Here is a 27,693-nt window from a genome sequence, read left to right as displayed (position 1 = left end):
GTTAGGTATTTCGTCATAATGCTTATTCATAGATAAGGAAAGCAAACCACTGTTACACACTATAACTGCACACAGCCTGTTTTGTTAATACCTAAACCCAGTGCATTTTTTTCGGGGGGGGGGGAATGCAGGGGTACGCATACCCCTAAACATTTTGTGAATCTAAGTTTGGCCTCATTGGGGGGCAGTATTTCAATAGGAATAGGGAAATGAGAGTTCCCCTAAACATTTTTTTAGAAAAAAGCAGTGCATAAACCTGTTCCTATAATGTAATGGTGAGAAGTCTGTGTTGTTGGACTCCAATTCCCATCATGCTCAGCCAGCATGGCCAATTGTGAGGGATGAGGAGAGTTGTAGTACAGGAACATTCAGAGGGCCACAGGTCCCCCTTTTCCCTTTAATGAGTACTGATGACTGATTGACATTGTAGAGCTAGCAAGGCTAGATACATCTTTATCATCCAAGGTGGAGACTGAGACAAGTGTCCTGTCAGGTTGTGTGGTACCTCGGGTTACAGGCGCTTCAGGTTACAGACTCCGCTAACCCAGAAATAGTGCTTCAGGTTAAGAACTTTGCTTCAGGATGAGAACAGAAATCATGCTCCGGCGGCGTGGCAGCAGCAGGAGGCCCCATTAGCTAAAGTGGTGCTTCAGGTTAAGAACAGTTTCAGGTTAAGAACGGAGCTCCAGAACGAATTAAGTTCTTAACCCGAGGTACCACTGTATATGACAGGGGGAGAGGTTGGCCTGTTTTCCCTCCTCAACGTGTATATTTGTAAATGATTTTTTAAAATGGCAAAACAGCAAACAAAGCCAGCATATATCTCCAGTACTCTTTCCTCACAAGAAGAGTTTGAAGAAGAAGAGTTTGGATTTGATATCCCGCTTTATCACTCCCCTTCAGAGTCTCAAAGCGGCTAACATTCTCCTTTCCCTTCCTCCCCCACAACAAACACTCTGTGAGGTGAGTGAGGCTGAGAGACTTCAGAGAAGCGTGACTAGCCCAAGGTCACCCAGCAGCTGCATGTGGAGGAGTGGAGACGCGAACCTGGTTCCCCAGATTATGAGACTACCGCTCTTAACCACTACACAACACAAGGACATTGATGATGTAGCAGCTGACACCTAGTGACTTAAAGATGATGGCGGTGATGATAATTTTATTATTTATACCCTGCCTATCTGGCTGGGTTGCTCCAGGTGCTAGATAAAGTAGGGTAGTCATGAAATTATTGCCTTGCTAAATGAAAAATGAAAACACACCAACCACGGGGTACCTACACTCATCTTATACTGGGGATCAGTGAATCTTGTATATTTTGGTTTCTCTCAGTTTTTCGCCTTTCCAATCTTAAGTTCAGTTCTCTGCATTCCCAAATCAGTTTGCATTTTTTTGAAGGAAAACAAATTCTCACATTTATTTATTTTTTAAAAAAGTTCATGAAAATTCACTGGCATTCTACTGCAGATTTCTCCTAATATACACATCTGTATGCAGTTTTGCCCAATATACAAAATTTCACAAAGCAAATTCCTCTACTGTAATGCATATATATAGACACCCGAAGACACCAAAACCTGCATTCCTGTACCCGTGAAAATCTACGAAAGCATATATATATATATATATATATATATATATATATATATATGTATAAATATATATTATCATGATGTGCATTCTTATGCACATTTCACCCTAGTAGATATGCATTTTTGTACTTGGCTGGAGAACTGTGTGGCAAAATTTGGAGAAGTGTGAGTTTCACAGGTTGGCTGTCCTTCAGTTCTCTGGTTGGAATGCGCAAATTAGACATGTTCACCTTCAAAGGAGAACTGATTCAAATTTCTCCCCTCCCCCTACTTACCACACACATGATGTAAGACAGGATAGCTCCGGAAGAACCAATCAAGGCTCCAACAATGGTCATCAGGTTGTTGTCCAGAAGAAACCCCTCTGCGCACAAGGCCCAGCCAGAGTAGCTGTTGAGTACAGTGATCACCACAGGCATATCCGCTCCACCAATAGCTGCCGTCAGGGTTACTCCCTGCCATTTTCACGTGCCAAAAAGGGAAGGCGAACCCAAAGTAGGTCAGGTTTAAGTAACAGCAAGAGTGTATAAGGTCCACATCAGAAAGAAAAGGAGCGGGGAGGAAAGAAATGGAAATTTAATCAGCAGGATGTGTGAGACATAGAGATTAATCAAAGACTGCGGTCATACATGGCCTGCACTTTAAGTAAAATTAATGCCAGTGTACTGGAAGAAGCAAAGATCGCCAGTGTTAAAGCAATGATTCTTCAACATCAACTTCGTTGGACTGGTCATGTTGTGTGGATTATCGTCTTCCAAAGCAACTACTCTATTCTGAACTTAAAAATGGAAGGCGTAATGCTGGTGGTCAACAAAAGAGGTTTAAAGACTCTCTCAAGGCAAATCTAAAAAACTGTAGTATAAACACCAACAACTGGGAAACACTGGCATGTGAGCGCTCCAGTTGGAGAACAGCCTTTACCAAAGGTGTCATGGGCTTTGAAGACACTCAAACTCAGAATGCAAGGGAGAAATGTGCTAAGAGGAAGGCACGCTTGGCAAATCCACACAGTGATCAACTCCCACCCGGAAACCTACGTCTTCAATGGGCTTTGAAGACGCTTGAAATTTGGGCAAAAGGGGGAAATGTGCTAAGAGGAAGGCACGCTTGGCAAACTCCTGCCTGGAAACCTATGTCCCCACTGTAGAAGGATGTGTGGATCCAGAATTGGCCTCCACAGTCACTTATGGACTCACTGTTAAGACCGTGTTTATGGAAGACAATCTTACTCGGCTACGAGTGATCGAAGAAGAAGAAATAGTAGTAGTAGTAGTAGTAGTAGTAGTAGTAGTAGTAGTAGTACTTTAAGTAATTAAAGTAAAGGTTGACTCTGGACAGTCCACTCTACAGGTGCTTTGTTCCATTTCTATGGCGAAAGCCCTATATGCCTTGCATTGGCAATTGGAATGGAAAGCAGTTCAATTAAATATCTAGAAGTCCCAATAAGGATTCTTCTGATCTGCCCATCTTACTGTCCTTCCCCAAATCCCAAAAAACATGACAGTGTTACTACAATGCTCCTTATATTTCCTAGCGTACTACAGCCATAGTAGCCTGAATGGTGCAAAAGAAGGGCATTAATTATTACCCCCCCCCAAGAAAATTGCAAGCATCTACCCAAAGATCTTGGTTACGTCAAACAGACATTTGGGAACCCTACATCAAGCCCATTCTTGGCTCATACTGTTATCTCTCTCTTTCTCTCTCTCTCCAATCTAGGATTACAATAACATCTGACTGATTAAACCAGTAGCTTATTTCACCATAAAGCCCGCAGCTAAGAATTTTTTGGAACCCTGCAGATGTGGTTTGTGGGATCCTGAAGGGGTTGCACTGGATTTTTTCATGGAATTTCTATAGAGCCGCACAACTATTTTGAAGAGGGCTCTGCGAAGTCCTCGGAACATCGCCAGCCCCTTCCAGCCGCAGCTGCATCTTGTATTGCTCAGCAGACGCTGGATATTCGTGGGAGAAGTTTGCGCTACCTTGCTTGAAATTCAAAATAGGCAGCACAGCACAGCCTTTGCTGGCGGCCCAACCACCACACCAAAAAACAACAACACAGTCTTACTTATTTTATATTTCTTACACACGCAATAGGGAAAACAATATGATTTATTGGGCTGAATGAAAGCAACATCAAAATAGTTGCTTCTCCATCCCACCCTGGGGTCCAGGAGCAATTATATACCCTAAATTATCTTGTTTGTGATCAACAGTGCAGACTATGTCACTGCTATTTATTTGTTTACTAAATTTATACCCAGCCTTTTCGTCTGGAATATCTTTGCATGCCAAGGGTAGCTGACGTTCCATGATTGCACTCTGCTAACCAGCTAAACCACATTCTGGCAAGTTAATACGTACTGGGGTCTAAAAACCCAGTATATTTCAGCGCTGGCCTTACTTAAAAACAAAGGAAAAAAACGAACCTACTACCAACCCCATTGTCTGACTCGCCAAGGAGCATGACAAGAGGGTTGTTTTTTTAAAAGCAGATTTTCCAGCTAAACAAATTCCCCTCTTTGACAACCCACACTATAGAAAGGAGATGGGGGAAGATGAACAAATACAAAGCATGCTTTGCTCCTTGCTTACATCCCGTACCAGTGGTGGTTTCTTCACAGGAGTCTGTGGTTCTTATCTACTATACGGCAATGATTCATTTATTAATTTGCCTTCGTACAGTAACTGTAATAGGCACACACAAAATGGCTACAGTGGTACCTCGCAAGACGAATGCCTCGCAAGACGAAAAACACGCAAGACGAAAGAGTTTTCCGTTTTTTGAGTCGTTCCGCAAGACGAATTTCCCTATGGGCTTGCTTTGCAAGACGAAACGTCTTGCAAGATCTTGCGAGTTTGTTTCCTTTTTCTTAAAGCCGCTAAGCCGTTAATAGCCGCTAAGCCGCTAATAGCCGTGCTTCGCAAGACGAAAAAACCGCAAGACGAAGAGACTCGTGGAACGGATTAATTTCGTCTTGCGAGGCACCACTGTACAAGGATGTTACCTGCCTGAAGATGAAGGTGAAGAGGAGGAGGTTCGAGTCAAAAAGAAGAAGAGTTTTTAAAATATAGTTTGGGCAGTTTGTTTTCAGTACGGAGAGTGAGCACATCTTACCCTTGTATAATTTGTGTACATGCCATTCCTGATATTGCTTTATATTTAAGTGCTTAATTAATATGTCTAATGTATCTGACCCCCCTCCCATTTTTCGAACTGCACATTATTAGCTCACTAGACTTGTGCCAGCCTCACCGCATAATATATCTGTTTCACAGTCCAGTGTCCATGACTCCATCCTCCTACCATTACCAAGCTGTTCTAGAAGATTCTGCCCCAACTCACTGTCAGGAGTTCGGCCCACGCTCGAGTAGGACCCTGGCAGAGACACATGCCCGACTGGCATGTTCTCTCCCTCCTGGTCAATCATTTGGGAGCTTCAAAAGCTTTCTTCAGACTGAACAGCACAGCGACACCGGCATACTTAGGGATCCGCCGAGTATGCACATCATGTGTAACAGACCTCAGTAACTCGGCATTTTGGCTAATCTACTTTATTTACATATAAACACACATGTAGCACTGCAACTTGGCTCACTCTCTCTCTATCATCAGACAGCAAAGAGAAAAAGAACAAAGGACAATAGTCCCACTTCACGGAACACAGTAACACAAACATCCTGTCTCCGTCACTTCCCACTCTGTGGAGTCAAAACTTATACCATCATGTGATAGACAAAAATCCTATGACTGCAATCATGGAACAGGAATTCTAACACTCACCAGGTTCCCTCTTGACCCAATTTTGCCCTCACCTCTGGTTCCTGACTTGCCCCACCTTTCCCCTCCTTCAAACCCAAAGCCTTCATTTCTGTTCATACCATGATGGAGGAGAGTCCTGAAACTCCTATGAGGCAGCCCATGCCAGTCGTATAGCTGGGGCTTAGCATAAAAGGAATCATGCCGCCAACTGAAGTTGCCAACAGCCCAGCGTTCAGGTAATGGCGACCAGGCAGAAGAAGCGGAGCAGAGTTTAATATACCTAGGGAGGGAAAAACCAATATTGAGGCTTAATCTTTTGGCATGTTAATATTTGATTGCAATTTGGGGTTTTTAATCTGGATGTCGTCCAAAGGGCTCTTTCTAGTCCTGTGATCCTAAGTTTTAAGACTGAGGTTTGGTCAGCAGAGGGTTAATAGAACCTGCTGGATATGTGATTGTTGGGTTCACTATCCTGCTTTTTGTCAAGGAGATTTATTTCAGTGGCTGGTCTATTCTGCAAGGAGAAAGCCATTTGGAAATCAGGGATTTGAACCCGGGTCTTTTCAAGTCTAAGTGCAGCACTTGGTCTGCTACTCTTTGCTGGTCCTTGTTGTGACTGCATAACTCACACAATGCCAATTTGTAATATTATGACACTACAGCTACTCTGCAAATAAATTGCTGTGTCCGAAGCAACTATTTACTTGTTCAGCAAATCTTGGGATCAAGCCACAAAATTTTCAAAGGTTTCTTTCTTTCTTTCTTTCTTTCTTTCTTTCTTTCTTTCTTTCTTTCTTTCTTTCTTTCTTTCTTTCTTTCTAAAAGGCTGGCATCAACCCTTATGGAAATTCAGCGTGAACAGCGTTCCTAACTCCAAGAGCAGAAGTCTGTACGCCGTAACTTTGGGTGTCTAAACCGCAGGGAATAAAAATAAAAATAATTGAGTGTACCTTGTAGTTTTCCATATGCCACTAAAGAACCACTGAATGTCACACCCCCAATATAGGTGCCCAAATAGGCCACTGTTTTGAGAACATTAGCAGAAGGGTGGACATCAAGGTGTGGATATTCGATCATGTACTCTGCAATGCACGTCAGAACTGCTGCCAAACCCACCAGACTGTGAAATGCAGCAACAAGCTGAGGAAGGTCGGAAATTTCAATCCGTTTCGCAATGGTGAGACCTGCAAAAGGAAACAATTTAGATCCAAGATATTTTTGTTGTTGTCGTTAAAGAAAATGTTGTATTGTATTTCATACTGTCTTAGAAACATAAACAGCCAGTTAAGTAACAAAGGCTGTTTACTTTACTTTCTTAAGTTATTCCCCCCCCCTTTTTTTGTGCAAAGACAAAATAATAGGAAATCGCAAGCTTATTTTAAGCCCTCTCCGAAAAGAAGGTGTCGCAAGGACTTCTCTCAAGGCAACAGCATCTAAAGAACTCAGAGCAAAAATAGAGTGTCAGAGCCACAAGCCCATCAGGGGAAGGAGTGTGGGAGAGCGATCTGCAGTTGGCAGACTATATTAAATAGAAGGATAGCTGGAAGATCAAACTATGGCACAAAATAATAATTTTCAAGCAATTTCCTGGGGTGTCCTGGGCTACCTTGGAAGCATAACAGGGCATTGTCAGGAGCAGATAAATACAGTGGTACCTCGCAAGATGAATGCCTTACAAGATGAAAAACGTGCAAGACGAAAGAGTTTTCCGTTTTTTGAGTCGTTCCGCCAGACGAATTTCCCTATGGGCTTGCTTCGCAAGACGAAATGTCTTGCGAGTTCTTGCGAGTTTGTTTCCTTTTTCTTAAAGCCGCTAAGCCGCTAATAGCCGCTAGGCCGTTAATAGCCGCTAAGCCGCTAATAGTCGCTAAGCCGCTAATAGCCATGCTTCGCAAGATGAAGAAACCGCAAGACGAAGAGACTCGCAGAACGGATTAATTTCGTCTTGCGAGGCACCACTGTAATGGCAGACAAATAACCCTGAGAGACAGTTTGTTCACTATATCCTTGCAATGCTCAGCAATAGAGGGTTTGGTGTGTCCTGGGGCACCCTCAGTCCCAGCAGCGTGATGTGGAGAGCTAACAGACTTAGCCAGAAGTGATTTAAAAAGAGAGAGGTTGCCCTGGAAGAACACCCAGAATCCTCTGCAACGTGTCAAGGTTTCTTGGCAGGCATGCCTGCATCGATAGAACTCTCTGGAGGTAGAAATTTCAAAAACCACTGACATAAATAACCATACCCACTTCCTACCGGTATTGTCTATTTCTACAATGAATGCCTGTTCCTACAGTGACCTAGCTATGGTTTAAAGTTTGGAATAGACACGGGACACTGTTGTTTGGAAAATGTATCATGGAATCCTGGGATAAAACTGGAGCTTTTCTTACGTAATACTCTGAGACTGAGAACCACAGTGCTGGGTTGCTTACTCTTGATCTTCTTGTACTAAAAAAAGTAAAGGTAAAGGACCCGTGGACGGTTAAGTCCTGTCAAAGGTGACTATGGACTATGGGGTTGTGGTGCTGAGGGAGCTGGCGTTTGTCCACAGACAGCTTTCCAAGTCATGTGGCCAGCAGGACTAAACTCCTTCTGGAGCAACGGGACACCCTGATAGAAACCAGAGCTCAAGGAAATGCCATTTACCTTCCCACCACAGTGGTACCTATTTATCTACTTGCACTGGCATGTTTTCAGATCTACTAGGTTGGCAGGAGCTGGGACAGAGCGACGGGAGCTCACTCCGCCACGGGGATTCGAACTGCTGACCTTCCGATTGGCAAGCCCAAGAGGCTCAGTGGTTTAGACCACAGTGCCACCCGCATCCCTGACAAAAGGTGTTGATGGCCCCTTTAAGAGGAATATTGGGCCTGGGCAGACAGAGGTTGCTACGATGATGGGGTATGTGCTTGAGATGACAGGAAAAGAGTCTTTAGAGCAAAGTGTGTTGAGAAGAAGAAGGAGGGAACAAAGGGGGTATCTATCTTGGGCAGGATGGCTGAAGACTGGGGCTGGGAGAGAGGCTTTGCACTCCAGTGCTGCACAAGTCACTCTTGAAATGACCATGCTGTAAGATGTGGACTCCCTCGATGCAGACTGAAGGTGTAATCATGTGAATAAATAATGTTTCTTAAAGCTATGACAGTCTCTGCTGCGTCTTCAATTCTCCAAAGGAACACCAACCCTAGGTAAGCACTCGGAACCCCCTGAAATCTTGCTACTGCACAGAGTGGGGATGGCAGTGAGTTCTGTATGCTCTATATGCTTCTTAAAGGTAAAGGGACCGACTCTGTGGTTGCGGCGCTCATCTCGCTTTATTGGCCGAGGGAGCCGGCGTACAGCTTCCAGGTCATGTGGCCAGCATGACTAAGCCGCTTCTGGCGAACCAGAGCAGCGCAAGGAAACGCTGTTTACCTTCCCGCAGGAGCGGTATCTACTTGCACTGTGGCGTGCTTTTGAACTGCTAGGTTGGCAGGAGCAGGGACCGAGCAACAGGAGCTCACCCCGTCGCAGGGATTCGAACCACCGACCTTCTGATCGGCAAGTCCTAGGCTCTGTGGTTTAACCCACAGTGCCACCCACGTCTCTTATATGCTTCTTAGAGGACTCATAAAAACTGGACTGGGATGCTGCTCTGCCAATTTTTTAAGACTGAGATGGATTTCTAAACTATTATTAGCCAGCCTTTGAAAATGGCACAAGATATATCAATATTTGTTGGAAAGGGATTTCAGTCCTGGTAGAGAGCAAAACACAGAACAAAACTCCACCCAAAAAAATTCCAGAGGACATTTCCAAGAACTTGGGTTTTGTGGGTACAGAATAGGTTCTCATTATTTTGTCCTCCATTTATGTTCACTGAGGGATTATTCACACAACTATTTTTTTAAAAAAAACAAACAAACATGCAAGCTGATTTTACAATTTAGAATCGATATGCTTGGGGAATGCCTGGCCTTGTGGGGGCCAAACAGACTTTGGCGAAGTAGCAGAACAAAAGTTCATAAACACCAGTATCACGAAAACTACTTCGTTTCATAGCAACTGGCTGCAAATTTGGCTCCAGAGGAAATGCCCCTTATGTTTAAAAGATACATATCTTGCTTCTCTATTTTGTCATTTTCCCTCTTAGTCAAGACTGCCACCTTTTGGAGTTAAATATACCTCTTAAGTCCCAAAAGATGCTTAACAATCCATTGACTGATGGATCAGTGATGTCTTGGCAGTGAGGTCTTCATATTACCTGCAGTAGCAATAGTTCAAATTCTCATAAAGGCATTGTCTTCCGGTACGGCTCCCTCGGCCAGTAAAGTGAGATGAGCACCAGAACCCCAGAGTCGCTCGCGACTGGACCTAACGGTCAGGGATCCCTTTACCCTTTACCTTTTACAGTATTCAGTGGAGCTTACTCCCAACCAGGTGAGTGATGCTGGAATTTCAGCCTTATACTGGGTATTGGTGATATTAAACTTTTGTAAGCTGCCCTGTGATGCTTGGATAAAGGGCAATAGAGAAATCCCTGGGATAAATAAGTAAACAAAGTCCCTGCACCTCCTGGGCAGCTGATGGTTGCAGGGTAAGGAGCCACAGTCCCAAACTACTTGTTCCATACAGATGTGTGTTATTATGGCAGCCCAACAGCACTTTTAAACAGAATAATGGGTGTGTTCAGAAAGGTGCAGAGGAAAGACCACTAGGGAAGAGGTAAGAAATTTGTGGGGCAATGTCCAATTCACCCTAATGGACCAACATCTACTGCTTTGTACATAAATTCCAATGGCTGGTGCGAATATCTTTCTACTCCATCCATCCATCCATCCATCCATCCATCCATCCATCCACCCACCCACCCATCCATCCATCCATGAATGATCTAAGAAGCACATAATTAAGGTCAGCTTGTTGGGGCTTGCAAATACCCTGAATTAAATGAAAACATGTCCTAGAACACTGTGTCTAAATCACTGAGCTTCTTGGGCTTGCTGATTGGAAGGTCAGTGGTTCTGCACTCCATAGTCGCCTTTGACCCCATCCAGGGGTCCTTTACCTTTTACCTTTACCTAGAAAACACAGCAAATAGTAAAACAATATTCCCTTGTATCTGCACATTGGAGGGGAAGAACAGCAGCGACCAGAAAGCTGTTCTTTGGTAGCTTGTTAACTGCAAATGACTTTCTCATTGCAGGAGCCCTTCCAAGGAGCACCAAGTTCAATAGTTTAGTTCAGGGGTCAGCAAACCTTTTCAGCAGGGGGCTGGTCCACTGTCCCTCAGACCTTGGGGGGGGGGCGGACTATATTTTTGGGGGGAAATGAACAAATTCCAATGCCCCACAAATAACCCAGAGATGCATTTTAAATAAAAGCACACATTCTACTCACGTAAAAACACCAGGCAGGCCCCACAAATAACCCAGAGATGCATGTTAAATAAAGGATACATTCTACTCATGTAAAAACACACTGATTCCCTGACCGTCCGTGGGCCAGACTGAGAAGGCAATTGGGCCACATCCGGCCCCCGGGCCATAGATTGCCTACCCATGGTTTAGTTAGTACAGCGAACGGTACTCACCCATGGTTCCACCCATAGCCATGGCCATAGACATCTGGGCCAGCACTTCAGGGGATGGTTTCAGAGCACCAAACGTAGCTGCTATGCCGCCAGCAACCCCAATCATCCCTAGAGCATTGCCCAGTCTAGAGGTGCTCTGACTGGACAACCCGGCTAGCGCACCTACACAGCAAAGACCTGAGCCCAGATACATCATCTGAGGGAGACAAAAACAGAGCATATACGTGTTGAAAGAAATCCATTATAGTTCTTAAGTCTGGGATTGACATCCCACTTGTCACAAAGCCTTCTGCACAGCAAGCTGTAAACAAGTATGTGACTTGTTTGGTGTGAGCAAAAGGAAAGGCAGCTGTAGTATGATATTACTTTTTAACTAAAGGAGCATCAGGAATGAGGTTGGTACCTACCAGCTCCACCTGGTATGCAGGCTGAGACCCTACCTGCCTGCAGACTGTCTTGCCAGAGTGGTTCATGCTCTAGTTATCTCCCGCTTGGACTACAGTGGTACCTCGGGTTACATACGCTTCAGGTTACATACGCTTCAGGTTACCCATTCCGCTAACCCAGAAATAGTGCTTCAGGTTAAGAACTTTGCTTCAGGATAAGAACAGAAATTGGGCTCCGGCGACGTGGCAGCAGCAGGAGGCCCCATTAGCTAAAGCGGTGCTTCAGGTTAAGAACAGTTTCAGGTTAAGAACGGATCTCCAGAACGAATTAAGTACTTAACCTGAGGTACCACTGTACTGCAATGCGCTCTACGTGGGGCTACCTTTGAAGCTGACCCGGAAACTGCAATTAATCCAGAATGCGACAGCCAGACTGGTGACTGGGAGTGGCCACCGAGACCATATGACACGGGTCCTGAAAGACCCACATTGGGTGTTGGTGCTGACCTTTAAAGCCCTAAATGGCCTTGGCGCAGTATACCTGAAGGATATACTCCACCCCCATCGTTCTGCCCGGACACTGAGGTCCAGCTCCGAGGGCCTTCTGGCGGTTCCCACACTGTGAGAAGTGAGGTTACAGGGAACCAGGCAGAGGGCCTTCTTGGTAGTGATGCCCACCTTGTGGAACGCCCTTCCATCAGATGTCAAGGAAATAAACAACTCTCTGACTTTTAGAAGACACCTGAAGGCAGCCCTGTTTAGGGAAGTTTTTACTGTATGATGTTTTATTGTGTTTTTAATATTCTGTTGGGAGCAGCCCAGAGTGGCTGGGGAAAGCGAGCCAGATAGGTGGGGTATAAATAATAATTTATTATTATTTTATTATTACTTCCAGAAAAATGAGAACAGGAGAACTTTGCTAGATCAGGCCTAAAGGCCGCATGGTCTACCATACTCTTCTCAAAGGGTCCAGTCTTTGGGAAGTTTGCAAGCGCAACAGCACTCTTGGGAGCCAGTGTGGTGTGGTGGTTAAGAGCGGTAGTCTCGTAATCTGGGGAACCGGGTTCGCGTCTCCGCTCCTCCACATGCAGCTGCTGGGTGACCTTGGGCCAGTCACACTTCTCTGAAGTCTCTCAGCCCCACTCTCCTCACAGAGTGTTTGTTGTGGGGGAGGAAGGGAAAGGAGAATGTTAGCCACTTTGAGACTCCTGAAGGGGAGTGAAAGGCGGGATATCAAATCCAAACTCTTCTTCTTCTTCACTCTTGGCCTCTCACAATTCCCACCAACTGAAGACATTCTGCCTCTGACTGTGATAGAACATAGCTGTATCCTCTATGTATTAGCCATGATCATTAACTCTAGTGGCTCTGCACTGAGTAGGACTAGCACTGAATGCAACCTTTAGCTCTTATCACATTCTTCCAGAGGTGTATAACAAGGGAAAAACTGAGTAGCTCAGGTTATGGTTTATTGGTATAACATCCTTGCTAGATTTATTCAGTTACTTCTATGCCAAGTTTTTCCTTTTTTTAAAGTTTCAGCCATTGTTCTTATGTGTGGAAGAGTTACAGATCACTCGTTCAAACACATTTTAAAGATGCCAGCTTTGTGAGATCATTCCGTCAGATTTTCCTCTCACTTTGATTTTTTAGTGTTTTGATACACCAAAATGCTTTGAAATCCCTGTATGACAATGCATTTATATAGAACATGTGGTGTTCTCCTTATGTTTGAAAAGCATATGCTATTTCCCCCACTGCTAATCACAAATGTTCAATGTAATCTTTAGGGAAGGGGGGAAAAATGTGTTACTAAATTTCCCCTTCCCCAACAATGGTCATTAAAGTCACACAGCAGAACCCAATTAGAATAATCTGGTCATTCCACCCTTATTTAACCAAGGCTAACACAGACTTCTTTTATTCTGCCTGCATTTCCAGAAATATGAAAGGTGCTTTTTGTGTCATCATAAAAACAGATGACTCATAGTGTACAACGTATGCCCTTCTTCTCTCTAAAAGGAAAAGTTAAAATAAATAACTGATGTATACTTTTAAAAAATGTTATAATGTATTTATGCTTATGTTTTCAAATGTGCTCTAAGTTGCTTTGAGACCTTTGGGTAACAAGCATCTAAGAAGTTTAAGAATAATAATGCTAACTATAAACTGTGATTTTTGCAATGCAGTGGGTTGACCCTTTTCAATTCTACAGTTCTATGATTCTACAATAGGAATAACGTAAATGTTTTATCTTTTGGTATATATTGATTAAGATGTTGATTTAAAATTTCTGATCAAACTATACAAACTGTATGAAACAGACAGGCCAAAATACAAAACATGACACCTCTCATATCTTTATACTGCCCAATTTTAACTTACTTTTGTAACCAACTGTACTTTTAGTTTAATAATATGTTGAATAGAAATGTTCATTAATTTAATGCAGTTAAATTCTGCTCTTATTCTATTCTCTCCAATTTGGTTAATTTTGCAGATTTAACTTAATCTTGCAGATTGAGTTTAAGTCCAGCATTTTGACTCCCAGTCTCTTACTGTTGGTAAATTCCTCTGTTTTCCAATGCCAGGCCACCAGTACCTTTGCTGCTATCATTAAATAATATATTAACTGTTTTTCCTTTTTATGAGAAGAGTATGTGGACCATGTGGTCTTTTGGCCTGTTCTAGCAAAGTTCTCATTTTTCTGAAAATATAATAATAATAATAATAATAATAATAATAATAATAATAATTGTACCCCACCTATCTGGCTGGGTTTCCCCAGCCACTCTGGACAGCTCCCAACAGAATATTAAAAACACAATAAAACTTCAAACATTAAAAACTTCCTTATACAGGGCTGCCTTCAGGTGTCTTCTAAAAGCTGGATAGTTCTTTATCTCCTTGACATCTGACATTCAAATAGGATCAAACAGTATTTCTATTTCTATTCCCTTGATCTTTCCTAGTATTTGTTTTCAAAACATCTTTAAATCTGCTACAGATTCTGCACTGACCTCTTTAGAGGAAGAGCAGGATACATATGAAGTGAGATAATCCATAAGATATACAGTGGTACCTCGGGTTAAGAATTTAATTTGTTCCGGAGGTCCGTTCTTAACCTGAAACTGTTCTTAACCTGAAGCACTACTTTAGCTAATGGGGCCTCCTGCTGCCGCTGTGCTGCTGCCGTGCGATTTCTGTTCTCATCCTGAAGCAAAGTTCTTTACCAGAGTTATTATTTCTGGGTTAGCGGAGTCTGTAACCTGAAGCGTCTGTAACCTGAGGTACCACTGTATATTAATTTGGCAGTAGAATATTAGTGTAAAGTGTAGATGCAATTATGAACATTTCTCCCCAGTATTTTTTGCACGGTACAATGCACTTCTAGAAGGGGCTGCATGCCAATTCGCTACTCTGAATCTTGAAAATAATTTGTCAACATCTGTTCTAGTCTACAATTAAGCTTTGGCTCAGTAGACACTTCTGGAGATTGAATAAAAGAACAGACTTTTTATTGAACAGCTCTGTTTTGTCTTTTATTTGATGGAAAGAACAATGGGCCACCCCACATAATCTAAGCAACAGGTATGAAAGTGTATAGGTATTTTCTTAAGCAATATCAAATAATGGATTCCCCCTATACAGCTGTTGGTAAAAAAAGCCAATGTTTTATACCTGTTGTGTGACCAATGTTGCAGAGCATTTGTCAGTTTTCTTTTCAAATATGATTTTGCTCACCTGCTTTGTTTTGAACGTAAGGCAGTCCAAAAAATAAAACACATCACCCCATTTGCCCACATTCTTGTTTAAAGTAAATGAAAATGCAGGCTGAAAACTGACACCATGTTTCTTTTTTTCTGTTCTTGTTCCTCTGGGAAATGGCTAACTACACTGTAAAGACAAGGGAGAGCGAAAACTAGGCAGAGGGCCTTCTCGGTGGTGGCGCCTGTCCTATGGAACACCCTCCCATCAGATGTCAAGAAAATAAACAACTATCTGACTTTTAGAAGACATCTGAAGGCAGCCCTGGTTTGGGAAGTTTTTAATTTTTGATGTTTTATCATGTTTTTAATATTCTATTGGGAGCTCCCCATCTGGCTGGGTATCCCCAGCCACTCTGGTTGGGCTCAAAACAGAATATTAAAAATAGAATCAAACATTAAAATATTCCCTAAACAGGGCTGCCTTCAGGTGTCTTCTAAAAGTCAGAGAGTTGTTTATTTCCTTGACATCTGATGGAAGGGCGTTCCACAGGGTGGGCATCACTACCAAGAAGGCCCTCTGCCTGGTTCCCTGTAACCTCACTTCTCGCAGGTAGGGAACCGCCAGAAGGCCCAGGGAGCTGGACCTCGGTGTCTGGGCTGAACAATGGGGGTGGAGACGCTCCTTCAGGTATAATAATAATATTATAATAATTTATTATTTCTATCCTGCCCATCTGGCTGGGTTTCCCATCTAAATTGGGCTGAGGCCATTTAGAGCTTTAAAGGTCAGCACCAACACTTTGAATTGTGCTCGGAAACGTACTGGGAGCCAATGTAGGCCTTTCAGGACCGGTGTTATGTTGTTGTTGTTGTTGTTGTTGTTGTTGTTGTTGTTGTTGTTGTTGTTACTGTTACTGTTACTTTTATTAATGCCACCCTGAGCCCCTGAGGTAAGACATCGTAGATTTCATCACTGTCAAAACCAGAAAACATCTGTTTGAAAAAATGACTGTAGTGAATGATTTGTGTGTGAAGATTTCCCCTTTGATTTCAATGCATTTATTACTTTAATTTTAGTTAATTTTTTGATAACTTTATGTTATATTTATGTTGTTACAATATGTAGTGCATGCTCCTCATCCCCTTAATCCAGATCTGGCTTTACTTAAGAGTAGCTCATAAGTACAGTGGTCCCTCGGATTACATACGCTTCAGGTTACAGACTCCACTAACCCAGAAATAGTACCTCAGGTTAAGAACTTTGCTTCAGGATGAGAACAGAAATCGTGCGGCAGCAGCAGGAGGCCCCATTAGCTAAAGTGGTGCTTCAGGTTAAGAACAGTTTCAGGTTAAGAACGGATTAAGTACTTAACCCAATGTACCACTGTATTGATTTGGCTTGCTTATCATCTCTGCTAAGACAATCTACGCAAATGGATGGTAAAAATTAGAGAAATGATTTCTGACCTGCTCAATGCTGTGTCCACTGAGAAGAGACGCGCCATATCCTCCCACAAACACCCCTCCAGGGAGAAGATAAAGATAATTATATTCTGGTGGATCTGTCGGTCGTTTAAACATATCCAGCATTCGCTGGGTAATTAAGAAGCCACCTGTTGGGAAAAAAGGAACATGGATTTTTAGAATGAAAACGAAGAGCTAGAGGCCAATATTTCATTTTTCTCTGTTTCTCAATTTTCCAGGCTTAAATTCAATTCACTACATTTCCACAACCGTTTTCATTTTTTTTTAAAAAAAAGCTCACATGAAAATTCCTTAGCATCTTGGTGTAAATTTCTCCTAATACACATACGTTTGTATGCAATTTTATCTAATATACTCACTTTTGCAAAGCGGTTTTTCACAATATAATGCATTCTTGTATGAAATTTTCATTAATATATGCATTTGGATGCACACTTTACTCTAGTGTGCACATTTTTCTACATCTTACTTGGCTGAAGAACCACATTGCAAAATTCAGGGAAGGGCAAATTTTGAAGGCTGGCTGAGTTTCAGTTCTGATAGTTTCAGAAAGTGGGTAGCGTCATGTTGAAATACAAACTGGATTTCTCCTCCATCTCTAGCTGTGATAAAGTTACCCAGATTAAAGACGAAGACTCCATCAAATTTTAAGTCATTCAACTTATTATTATTACATTTTTACTGCCAAGGAGGGGGGCAGGTGCTTGTGGGATCCTCTGCCTCAGGTGCCAAAATAACTGGGTATTCTGCAGCTTTTTGTGTGGGTAATTTTTTCTGCTTTGCTTCAGGCAGAAAAAAAATTGGGGCAGTCCTGAGAGCTGTTAAATAAGTAGGTAGAGCTCTTCTGCCAACTGCACTGAGGGCGGAAGGTGATTCTGCTTATTATGCCTCATTGGCAGCCAATGTTCTTTCAGCCAGTGAGGCATACCCTACAGAGCAGGCCTCTCATTGGCCAATTTAAAGAGCAGGAGCTGGGGGGGGACTCCAGCCAGCTACACAGGGAGCCAGGGGAATTCCCCCATTGCATTCCTGGTGCCAAGGGATGGCGACTGAGCACAAGGATCCACAGCAGCCATCCACATGGAGGAAGGGGTGAGCATTTATTTGGGGGCACCGTCTTGAGAGCTGTTAAATGAGTCAATGAGAGTGGCCACCGAGACCACATTGAAAGACCTACATTGGCTCCCAGTATGTTTCCGAGCACAATTCAAAGTGTTGGTGCTGACCTTTAAAGCACCTGGTATGCCCTGCGGTATGCACCGCGGACGACCTTAAGGTCCACAAACGACAACACCTTGGAGGTCCCAAGTCGCAAGGTGGTTAGATTGGTCTCAATTAGGGCCAGGGCCTTTTCAGTACTGTCCCCGACTTGGTGGAACACTCTGTCACAAGAGACTAGGGCCCTGTGGGACTTGACGTCTTTCCACAGGGCCTGCAAGACAGCGCTGTTTCGCCTGGCCTTTGGTTTGGACTCAGCCTGACCCTTATGTTTCCCTCCCCTTACAGTTTTGATCTATGGTCTACTCTTAAAATGAGACTGCATTTTAACCTGTATTTTAAATTTGTCCGTCCCCCCCCTATTATGTTTCTATTGTAATTTAACTGGTGTTAGCCACCCTGAGACTGGCTCTGGCCAGGGAGGGTGGGGAATAAATAAAATTTATTATTATTATTATTATTATTATTATTATTATTATTATTATCATCATCATCACCATCATCATCATCATAGCCCTAAACGGCCTCGGCCCAGTATACCCGAAGGAGCATCTCCACCCTCATCATTCAGCCCAGACACTGAGGTCCAGCTCCGAGGGCCTTCTGGCGGTTCCCTCACTGCAAGAAGTGAGGTTGCAGGGAACCAGGCAGAGGGCCTTCTCAGTAGTGGCGCCCATTCTGTGGAACACCCTCACACCAGATGTCAAGGAAATAAACAACTATCTGACTTTTAGAAGACATCTGAAGGCAGCCCTGGTTAGGGAAGCTTTTTATTGTTTGATGTTTTTAATATTCTGTTGGGAGCCTCCCAGAGTGGCTGGAGAAACCCAGCCAGATGGGTGGGGTATAAATAAATAATAAATAAAAATATTATTTACATTAGTACATTTGTACCTGCGATATTGACAGATGAAACAAACGCAGCCAGTAAAGCTAATGTCTGTGGTACGCTGGAAGGAAAATATGAGCCCCCCATCAGCACCAAACCGCCAACAGCAGTAAGTCCTAAAGGAAAAACAGAACAGGTTTAGACTTTATAACATAACTAAGGAATGTGTAATTAGTAAACTTTTTTTTCAAAATCTTTGAATTATACAGCAGATGTTTCCTGTTGTGGTTGAATATGGTGATTATTCAAAATGTCAACATCATTCTGCTCCTCTTCTGAGCAAGCAGACTAAAAAAAAAACCACCTCAAGGGGAGGGATGGAAGCTTCTACTGACAGTGCAAGGACGTCAGAGCTTGTCAAGCAACAAAAATTCCTAAATCCACACTACCCCTTGTTAATTATTATCAGAAATTGCTTATCAAGGGCTGGCTTCTTACAGAGAAATAAAACGGCAAAGATTGTAAAGTTACTATCCCAAAGTAGGATCAGAGTCAACAGCACCTGCATTGGCTTCCAGGCCAAGTTCAGATTCTGGACCATAAGGAGATTGCTATGTCAAAGTAAAAGACAAGTCTAATATCAAATGGCAGCATTTTCCCACGACCTCTTGCCATAAATCTGCAGGTGAGGGATTTCATATTTGAATACTTGACCACAGATGTGAAAAAAACTTTCTGCTAGAAAACTAGCTGGAAGAATGGTTCACACAAATCTTTCTGATGTGCTAGTTTTCTCTGTGAAGGGAGTCTTGTTCTTCTTCATTTGGAAAAGGGCATTCAAACCTTTCACTCTGCAGACTGAAATAACACAGTCCAGGGAAAACTTGCTGGCTATATAGAACTGTCCCTCAGCAATGTCAAAGAACCCTGTGGTTGGTATGGATGGATGGATTGTATTTCTAACTCGCCCTTTACCAACTGGACCCAGGTTGGAATACAGCAATAAAACAACAAACCTGTAAAACAAAAACCGTGTCAAAATTATAAAACATGATTAAAATACACCCAATCAACTAGCAGCAAGCTGAGTGGCTTTTTACGGATCTCATTCCTTTCCCAATGGCCTGAGCAAAGAGATGCATAATGACAAATGTCAGCAATGTCAGTGCTAGGTGCAATTCCAAGGTGTGGAGGGTCATTCAAGAGATGGGGTGCTACTGCAGAGAAGGCCCTGTCACACTCATGAATAGGGCCTCAGTTGCAGATCTTAAGGCAGAATGGGAGAAAAAAAGGTCTTCAGTACGTGCTGCTATGCGAAACAAGCAGGAACTGTTTTCAAAGAGCATTTAGAGCATGTGTACTTCACCTGATGGACATTGTCGGCTTTCCACAGAAATATTAAGCCACACTTGGACTGGCCACTTGGATTGATGTAATGCATGGACAATCAAGTCCTATAGCTTCTGATGAAATCCTACATTACACTGTTCTCAGATATAATAATAATAATAATAATAATAATAATAATAATAATACATTATTTAGAAGAAGAAGAGTTTGGATTTGATATCCCGCCTTTCACTCCCCTTCAGGAGTCTCAAAGCGGATAACATTCTCCTTTCCCTTCCTCCCCCACAACAAACACTCTGTGAGGTGAGTGGGGCTGAGAGACTTCAAAGAAGTGTGACTGGCCCAAGGTCACCCAGCAGCTGCATGTGGAGGAGCGGAGACGCGAACCCGGTTCCCGAGATTACGAGACTACCGCTCTTAACCACTACACCACACTGGCTCTCAGCCCATCTGGTTGGGTTTCCCCAAATGATGGCTGCATTTGATAACTTCAACCAATGAGCAGTCTTTGGGTATCTTTGCTATTGTATTAAGTAATTTCCCAACGATGAGAGAAAATATGGAAGCCCATCTACCATGGCTGCCACTTATTTTGGGACGGCCATTCCTCGAATCTGAATAAGTGCATTCATTCTGAATTTTCTTATAAGTGAGCCTGCTCTATGGTAATCACCACACAAAACAGAAGCAAAATGTACAAGAGTCAAGACTTACCAGAAATTGCATTAGTTACTGACATGAGGGGTGAGTGAAGAGCAGGCGTCACACCCCAAACAGTATGGTAGCCAACGATTCCAGCAAGCCCAAACGTGGTAACCATTTGCGTAAAAGCGGCATTAGGAGAAATGAGGCCCAGCCCTAAAACCGTTGTTAGGCCTAAACAGAAAGGCATCAAATCAAAAATGCATTTTTTCTTTCAAATAAACCCAGATCATCAGCCCACACCCATACTCATTGACATTTTGACCTTGACAACAATAAGAACGGGAGCAGGAGCAGCCTTCTGAAATAGGGTTTTATAGGCATAACTTGCATTCTCTGCTTTTGCCAGAAAAGGGAGACCTGCCTGGGATAGAGTTCACTTTGCCAAGTTGCCTGTTCCAGAACACTTTGGCATCCAGGAATGGAAATGCCATATTCTGAGATGCTAAGTATTTTGTCTGAACAAATCATCAAATGATAGAGCACCCAGAAGAGCGAAATGAAAAAACGGCACTAATTTCTCCATTGACTTCTTTTCTCGCTTCGTAAGAAAAGTTTCAATTGGAGCATCTGAAAATGGTTAAAATATGCAGCAGACCACACAGGCTCTTCAGCGTTACCTGATGAGAGAAACTGCGTTGACCTTCTCTGTCTGTTTTATCTTTTGCTGAGGGTGGAAACCTGACCTAGCCAACCAACCAATTGTCTGTTTTCCAATTCTAAGTGAATAGTCTGGTTATTCAAGGCAAAGAAGCACTGGGATTGCGTAACTTACCACAACATGTTAAAGCTTTTTGGGGCCTGTAACCACAGCAAGCAGCGAGTTGCACATCTGAATGCCTGTCCGTTAAAATAGTCCCAGCACATCTCAGAAAGAAGGAAGAACTCGTCTCCTTAACATATTACTTTTCTATGCTCATTAATGTGTGGGTATTTTCCTCCCCATGGAGGAAACTGGAAAACGTACAGAGCTGCATATGCAGCCTGACAAATCCCAGTCTGAGGAAAACTTTAGTCCCCACACCGTCCCCATAAAAAGGTAAAGGGACCCCTGACCATTAGGTCCAGTCGTGGCCGACTCTGCGGTTGCGGCTCTCATCTGGCTTTACTGGCCAAGGGAGCCGGCGTACAGCTTCCGGGTCATGTGGCCAGCATGACTAAGCCACTTCTGGCGAACCAAAGCAGCGCACGGAAACACCATTTGCCTTCCCGCCAGAGTGGTACCTATTTATCTACTTGCACTTTGACGTGCTTTCGAACTGCTAGGTTGGCAGGAGCAGGGACCGAGCAACGGGAGCTCACCCCGTCGCGGGGATTCGAACTGCCGACCTTCTGATCAGCAAGTCCTAGGCTCTGTGGTTTAACCTACAGTGGCACCCGCGTCCTTCCTATATATATATAGCAGCAAAACTCCCCACTGCTGCCCACCCTAACTGTTTAGTAAATGCACTCTGGGATTAAGGTGCCTGCCCTGTGCAACTTTTACATAAGCACTACATGTGTAAGTTGCTATCAGGAGGACCAGACCAAGAAATATTGCTGCCTTGTTGGGGACGGGGGGACAGCAAATGATGGCACCCCACAGTCAAGGTACATACTACCAAATCCCCTCTTCCCCTCCCTGACACTAAAACAACTAATGATAATAATAATAATAAATAAATGAATAATTTGCAGCCGCTGCATGCCAACCAAAGTCAGCTGCCTGAAGCCGGCTGCTACACTCAGCTTAATGGTGAGGCTGTCACACATTAAAATCACGTAAAATCTGGGAAATTGCCCTCTGCTTTGGGCCTACAGGTGCAAATCCAGTGCAAATGTTATAACCAGTTTCTGATGTTACAGCTGTACCCACAGTTGGTAGAAAAGGCAGGTGCAAGGCTACTTTCCCCAACATGTGTAGGGAATGCAGTTTATACAATTTTTTAAAGATGAAATACCTGTCGTATAAACTCCTGCTGACGTCATGGTCTTTCTAAATGGCGAGATGGAAGCTTGTTTTTCTGCTTCTAGCTCCAGGACGGTTTTTTGCTTAGCTGGGGCAGCAGGTGGTACGGTTTTGGGCAAAGGCGCAGGAAATATTTTTTTCCCTTCCTGTAGCAGAGAAAAATTCTAATTAGGTTACAGTCATAATATAACGGGTGGAATCTCTGTTGCACAGGTAAGATAAAAGTAAAGGTAAAGGACCCCTGGATAGTTAAGTCCAGTCAAAGGCGACTATGGTGCTTTCAGGCTGAGAGAGCCGGCGTTTGTCCACAGACAGCTTTCTGGGTCATGTGGCCAGCAGGACTAAACCACTTCTGGCGCAATGGGACACTGTGACGGAAACCAGAGCGCACGGAAATGCCGTTTACCTTCCCGCCACAGTGATACCTATTTATCTACTTGCATTGGCGTGCTTTCAAACTGCTAAGTTGGCAGGAGCTGGGACAGAGCAACAGGAGCTCACTCCATCGCGGGGATTTGAACCACCAACCTTCCGATCGGCAAGCCCAAGAGGCTCAGTGGTTTAGACCACAGCACCACCTGCGGCCCAAAGTGGTGCCCTACAGATGTTGTTGAACTACAACCCCCATCATCCTAGACCACTGGTGCTGCAGGCTGGGTCTGATGGGGGCTGTAGCCCAACCACACTTGGAGGGTTCAATATTGGCTGCTCTTGCAGGTGTGCAAAACCAGACTCATGCCTCAAGCAAAGAATCAGCAGTGACAACTCTTAAATTATCTTTATCTTGTGTTCCATTAAGTGCATTTGGATACTCCCCCTTTATTCTTTAAGATTCTGGGTTTCACTGGGTTTCTGCATGCATTTGTTAAACTGTTAATTGAAGTATTTTGGGAAGGGGGGGGGAATCTCACCTTCATTACCATAGTCCCTCTAATTACATGATCAATAGTCCCATAATCAAAATCATCCTTTGGCTCAAAGTAAAAGTATTCTTTGTCGGGAGAAATAGCTTTTAATAACTTCAAGATGTTGTTTGAATAAAGGCTACTAGCCTGAGTAGCCATGCGACTTGGCAAGTCTGTGTAACCAATATGTACCACGCCCTGGGGGAAACGAAATAAACAAACATTATTATTTTCCCAAAAGTGTTTCTCATGCATTGCCTAGAAACTTTCCTCATGCAGTTTGCCCAGACCTGGAGCACCTTTCAGAACCAACAGCGAATTTATTTATTTATCTATCTGCCACTTACATGCCCAAATGCCTTCTTGAATGGTTTAAATCAAACCTTGCACATGTCTGTGGGTTTTCTGACACTTCATTTTACAAGTTAAGTGGTTTCTCCTTTTTAAAACGAACGGCTTGTGTTGATGCTTAGGGGAAAGGAAAGGCATTACTTTTGACCGGGAGCCAAGGACTGAACAAGCTGGGAGGCCATTCGGGGAATGAGCTATACAGTCATATGGTGCTTATTTCAAGAATGAAGAAGCAAAATGCATTTTAAAGGTTTGAAAACACCTCTTAGTTGCCCGATGCTATCATGGTTACGAGATGTACTTTGCAGATTAATTGCACTCCAATTAGTCCTGAGAAATTTGTAAGCAAATACATTTAGTGAGAAAATATCATAACTATCCCCTTGTCGTTGTTTCAAAAAGAAAAGAAATGAAAAAGAAAACCTGAACATTCTGATTCTAGGTTTTTTAAGGAGTGTGTGAGTTTTGACTTTAAGTGCATAGTGAGTTCAGAGCCTTTTATTCACTAGCAAAACACCAGTTATGTTGGGTACGGCACTGTGAAATAAATGCCCATACATTGTAGGCTGGGTACATACTTGTGCTGCAAATCCCCCACCTGTGAAATACCTTGTTTGGTTTGAAAATCTGGATATTGATTGGTATTCTTTAGCCCTTTATGGTTCTGTCTGCCTGGTTTGGACTGGCAGCCAGACATGGAAGTAGGGAATGTATGCCTATTAATTATGGGTCACTGTGAATATGTGGTCCTCTGAAGAGTGTTGTAAACAAAAGTTGCCCCTTTCCCTTATGGGGTATCCAAGAGCCCATATAGAGTCCTTACATAGGTTCCCTATTGGTAGGAGAAGATAACAGAGGCCAACCAGAGAGTACTGAGAAGCAAAGCAGCTAGTAAGCTTGATCTTTATTGATCTGTTGCAGGAGAAGAGGAGAAACCCAGAACAATGGCACGCAAGGCCTTATAAAGACTTTTGAAATTGCCACCCTGTAGATCAAGACCACCCCCAGAAACATCATACAGTACATACATCACAGAAGGGGTGTAACCTAAGACCACCCCCCAGATACATCATACCTACATCACAAAAAAGGCGGTCTAAACAGAAATTTGAATGTTGTTTTTCTCCTGTCTGGCAGGTTACTTGATTGGATTGCCTGGGGAGCCTGGCCAGTCTTTTGTAATGATAAATACTTAGTTCCTGGGCCAGGTCACAGGCTCACACCCTACTCATATCTTAAATGTGCCCTTAAGACAGGATTTGTGAGGAAAGAGACAATGGGGAGGTTTCCCACTTTGACCTTGCAGAGAAAACATTTGCTCAGTTTAGGAATCAAAATGGTTCCAGGTTGGTCTTCCTGTGCTGATCTATGTACGTGCTTGGTTGGTACACTTATAAACATTACCATATATCTAAGACCTCAAAATTCCTATCACAAGAGCAATGCACTCTCATGGATAGGTTGTTTCCAATGCTAGTCCTACTCAGAGTAGACCTATTTAAATTAATGGACATGACTGACTCGGCCCTACTTCTTCAGTGGGTCTGCTCTGAGTGGGACTTACAGTGGTGCCTCGCAAGACGAAATTAATCCGTTCCGCGAGTCTCTTCGTCTTGCGGTTTTTTCGTCTTGCAAAGCACGGCTATTAGCGGCTTAGCGGCTATTAGCAGCTTAGCGGCTATTAACGGCTTAGCGACTTTAAGAAAAAGGAAACAAACTCGCAAGAACTCGCAAGACGTTTCGTCTTGCGAAGCAAGCCCATAGGGAAATTCGTCTTGCGGAACGACTCAAAAAACGGAAAACTCTTTCGTCTTGCGCGTTTTTCGTCTTGCGAGGCATTCGTCTTGCGAGGTACCACTGTAGTTGGATACAACACCACTTTTAAAAAAGGGAGTCCTCATTAAAATCCATCAGCATTTTAGTGCACATTTCTTTTAAAACACACGTTTTATGCAATTTTGTCTAATATTTCTGAAGAGGAATTTTCCTTACTCTATCATATATTCTGCATGTTATTTTCATGCATTTTTATGCACAACTTATCCAAGCACATGCATTTTTTGTATACGCTGTTTGACTGGAGAACTGCGCTGAAAAAATAAGAAAAATGTGAATTTGAAAGGTTGGTTGTGTTTTAGTTTACACGCTGTTTTGAAAGGGGCAAATTAGGTAAGTTCACTTTTAAACTGAATCAAATTCCCCCACCTTCACCCCTAGACACACCACTGAAGCCTTTTGCTGCACTTAAGTCACTCATTCCATTGTTCACCTTGGCAAAAATTACAGGGCTTTAGAACCAACAATGGACTCTATGTTCCTCCCCTACAATGAAGCCCCAGTGACTCTTAGCGGCTCTACATAACACTGGTAAAAGCTCTGGGAAGAAGTAAGAAATCACTAGAAAACCACTGTCTTTCCTAGGATGGTGGAGACAATATATTTACTTTATTTACACACACACACACGCACGCGCGCACACATACACAAACAGTGGCGGAGCTTCATGCTCCAGCACGGGGGGGCGGAGAGCAGGTGGGGTGGGGCTGGCACGCATCCCGGGGGCACCACCCAAAGGGGTGGGGCGCGCATCCTGGGGGCGGGGTGTGCTGCCCGCAGGGGCAGGGCGCACATCCTGGGGGCAGGGTGTGCCGCCTGTGGGGGTGGGGCGCCCAGCATGGGTAGGGGGGCAGCCACGATGGAACCCCACCGGGATCACACTGCCGGGGGCGGTGCACTCCCCCCCCACTCCTCTTCCTCCGCCAGTGCACACACACACATTTGCAAAAACAAAAACCCACCCCACCACTTCTCCACCCAGTTTTTGGAGACTCTACAGTATAAGAAAAGCCATTTAGCTTTACTCTAATAGACAATGGTATGGGAATCATTTTTTTAAGAACAAAAAAAGAGAGAAGATGCCCTTATAATACTCAAAATGCAATGGGATGGAAAGTGAAAGAAGAAAGTCATATGCCATAGGGGTGGAGCCCCCATAAGCCCCACCCAGCATGGTCATGCCTATCGTCTTCCAAAGCAACTACTCAATTCCGAACTTCGAAATAGAAAGTGTAATGCTGGTGGTCAACAAAAGAGGGTCAAAGACTCTGCCAAGGCAAATCTTTAAAAATGTAGTATAAACACCGACAACTGGGAAACACTGGCCTGTGAGCACTCCAATTGGAGAAGAGCCTTTACCAAACCCTCACCATGATCACCTCCTGCCTGGAAACCTATGTCTCCACTGTGGAAGGACATGTGGATCCGGAATTGGCCTCCACAGTCACTTATGGACTCACTGCTAAGACAGTGTTCATGGAAGACAATCTTACATGGCTACGAATGATCACCAGAGAAGAAGAGGTTCAAGGATAATGGAAATTGGAGTCCAACAACATTGGGAGGGCCCCAGGTTCTCCACCCCATCATAAAATGCAAGCGTGACTTAAGCAATGGGCAAGGGCCTGTAGTTCAGTGGTACATCGCCTGATTTGCATGTCAGAGGTGCCAGGATAAATCCCCGTCACCTCCAGTTAAAAGGATCTCAGCTGGCTTCTGATCTTGGAGAGCAGCTGGCAGTTGAAGGAAACTGTACTGTGCTAGATGGATCAATACGACCAAAATAGTTTCAATGGGAAGGAGGGGGAAATTTTGCCCAGGGCCAACTTATTTCCTTGGAAGATCAGTAGTGCAATTCTAGTTTTCCCTAGCTATATTCTTGAAGGAGCAGGAACCTGGAAAGTATCTAATATGGTCAAGAAGATCTGGTCTTAGCCTGCATCTGGATGTGGGGCCACCTGAGAACCCAAGGTACAATGCTGTGGAAACCTTGGAAGAAGGGCAGGACCCATATGTAACAAAGCAAGGCATCTCATTAATCAAGA

General features: G+C 43.6%; 1 protein-coding gene across 3 annotated transcripts in view; it reads right to left on the bottom strand.

The window, feature by feature from the left end:
• The window catches only part of LOC310693470 (NAD(P) transhydrogenase, mitochondrial-like), a 963,907-nt gene that overhangs the window by 902,872 nt on the left and 33,342 nt on the right, over window positions 1–27,693 (bottom strand). For all 3 annotated transcript variants that reach the window (XR_014519180.1, XM_083475646.1, XM_083475647.1), the window contains 9 exons: window positions 23,468–23,659; window positions 22,549–22,702; window positions 20,621–20,782; window positions 18,622–18,732; window positions 16,492–16,637; window positions 10,929–11,124; window positions 6,309–6,542; window positions 5,478–5,638; window positions 1,868–2,047 (listed from right to left, as the gene is read on the bottom strand). Coding sequence is in view for 2 of the 3 variants with exons in the window: in XM_083475646.1 (XP_083331772.1) it covers window positions 1,868–2,047; window positions 5,478–5,638; window positions 6,309–6,542; window positions 10,929–11,124; window positions 16,492–16,637; window positions 18,622–18,732; window positions 20,621–20,782; window positions 22,549–22,702; window positions 23,468–23,659 (1,536 nt within the window). In the remaining variant the exon portion in view is untranslated. The remainder of the gene's footprint in view (window positions 1–1,867; window positions 2,048–5,477; window positions 5,639–6,308; window positions 6,543–10,928; window positions 11,125–16,491; window positions 16,638–18,621; window positions 18,733–20,620; window positions 20,783–22,548; window positions 22,703–23,467; window positions 23,660–27,693) is intronic.

This window comes from Podarcis liolepis (assembly GCF_965112155.1).
Source record: "Podarcis liolepis genome assembly, chromosome: 14".
NCBI lineage: Eukaryota > Metazoa > Chordata > Lepidosauria > Squamata > Lacertidae > Podarcis > Podarcis liolepis.
The sequence above is the reverse complement of the archived record's forward strand: the minus strand, read 5'-3'. Positions and strand labels throughout refer to the sequence as shown.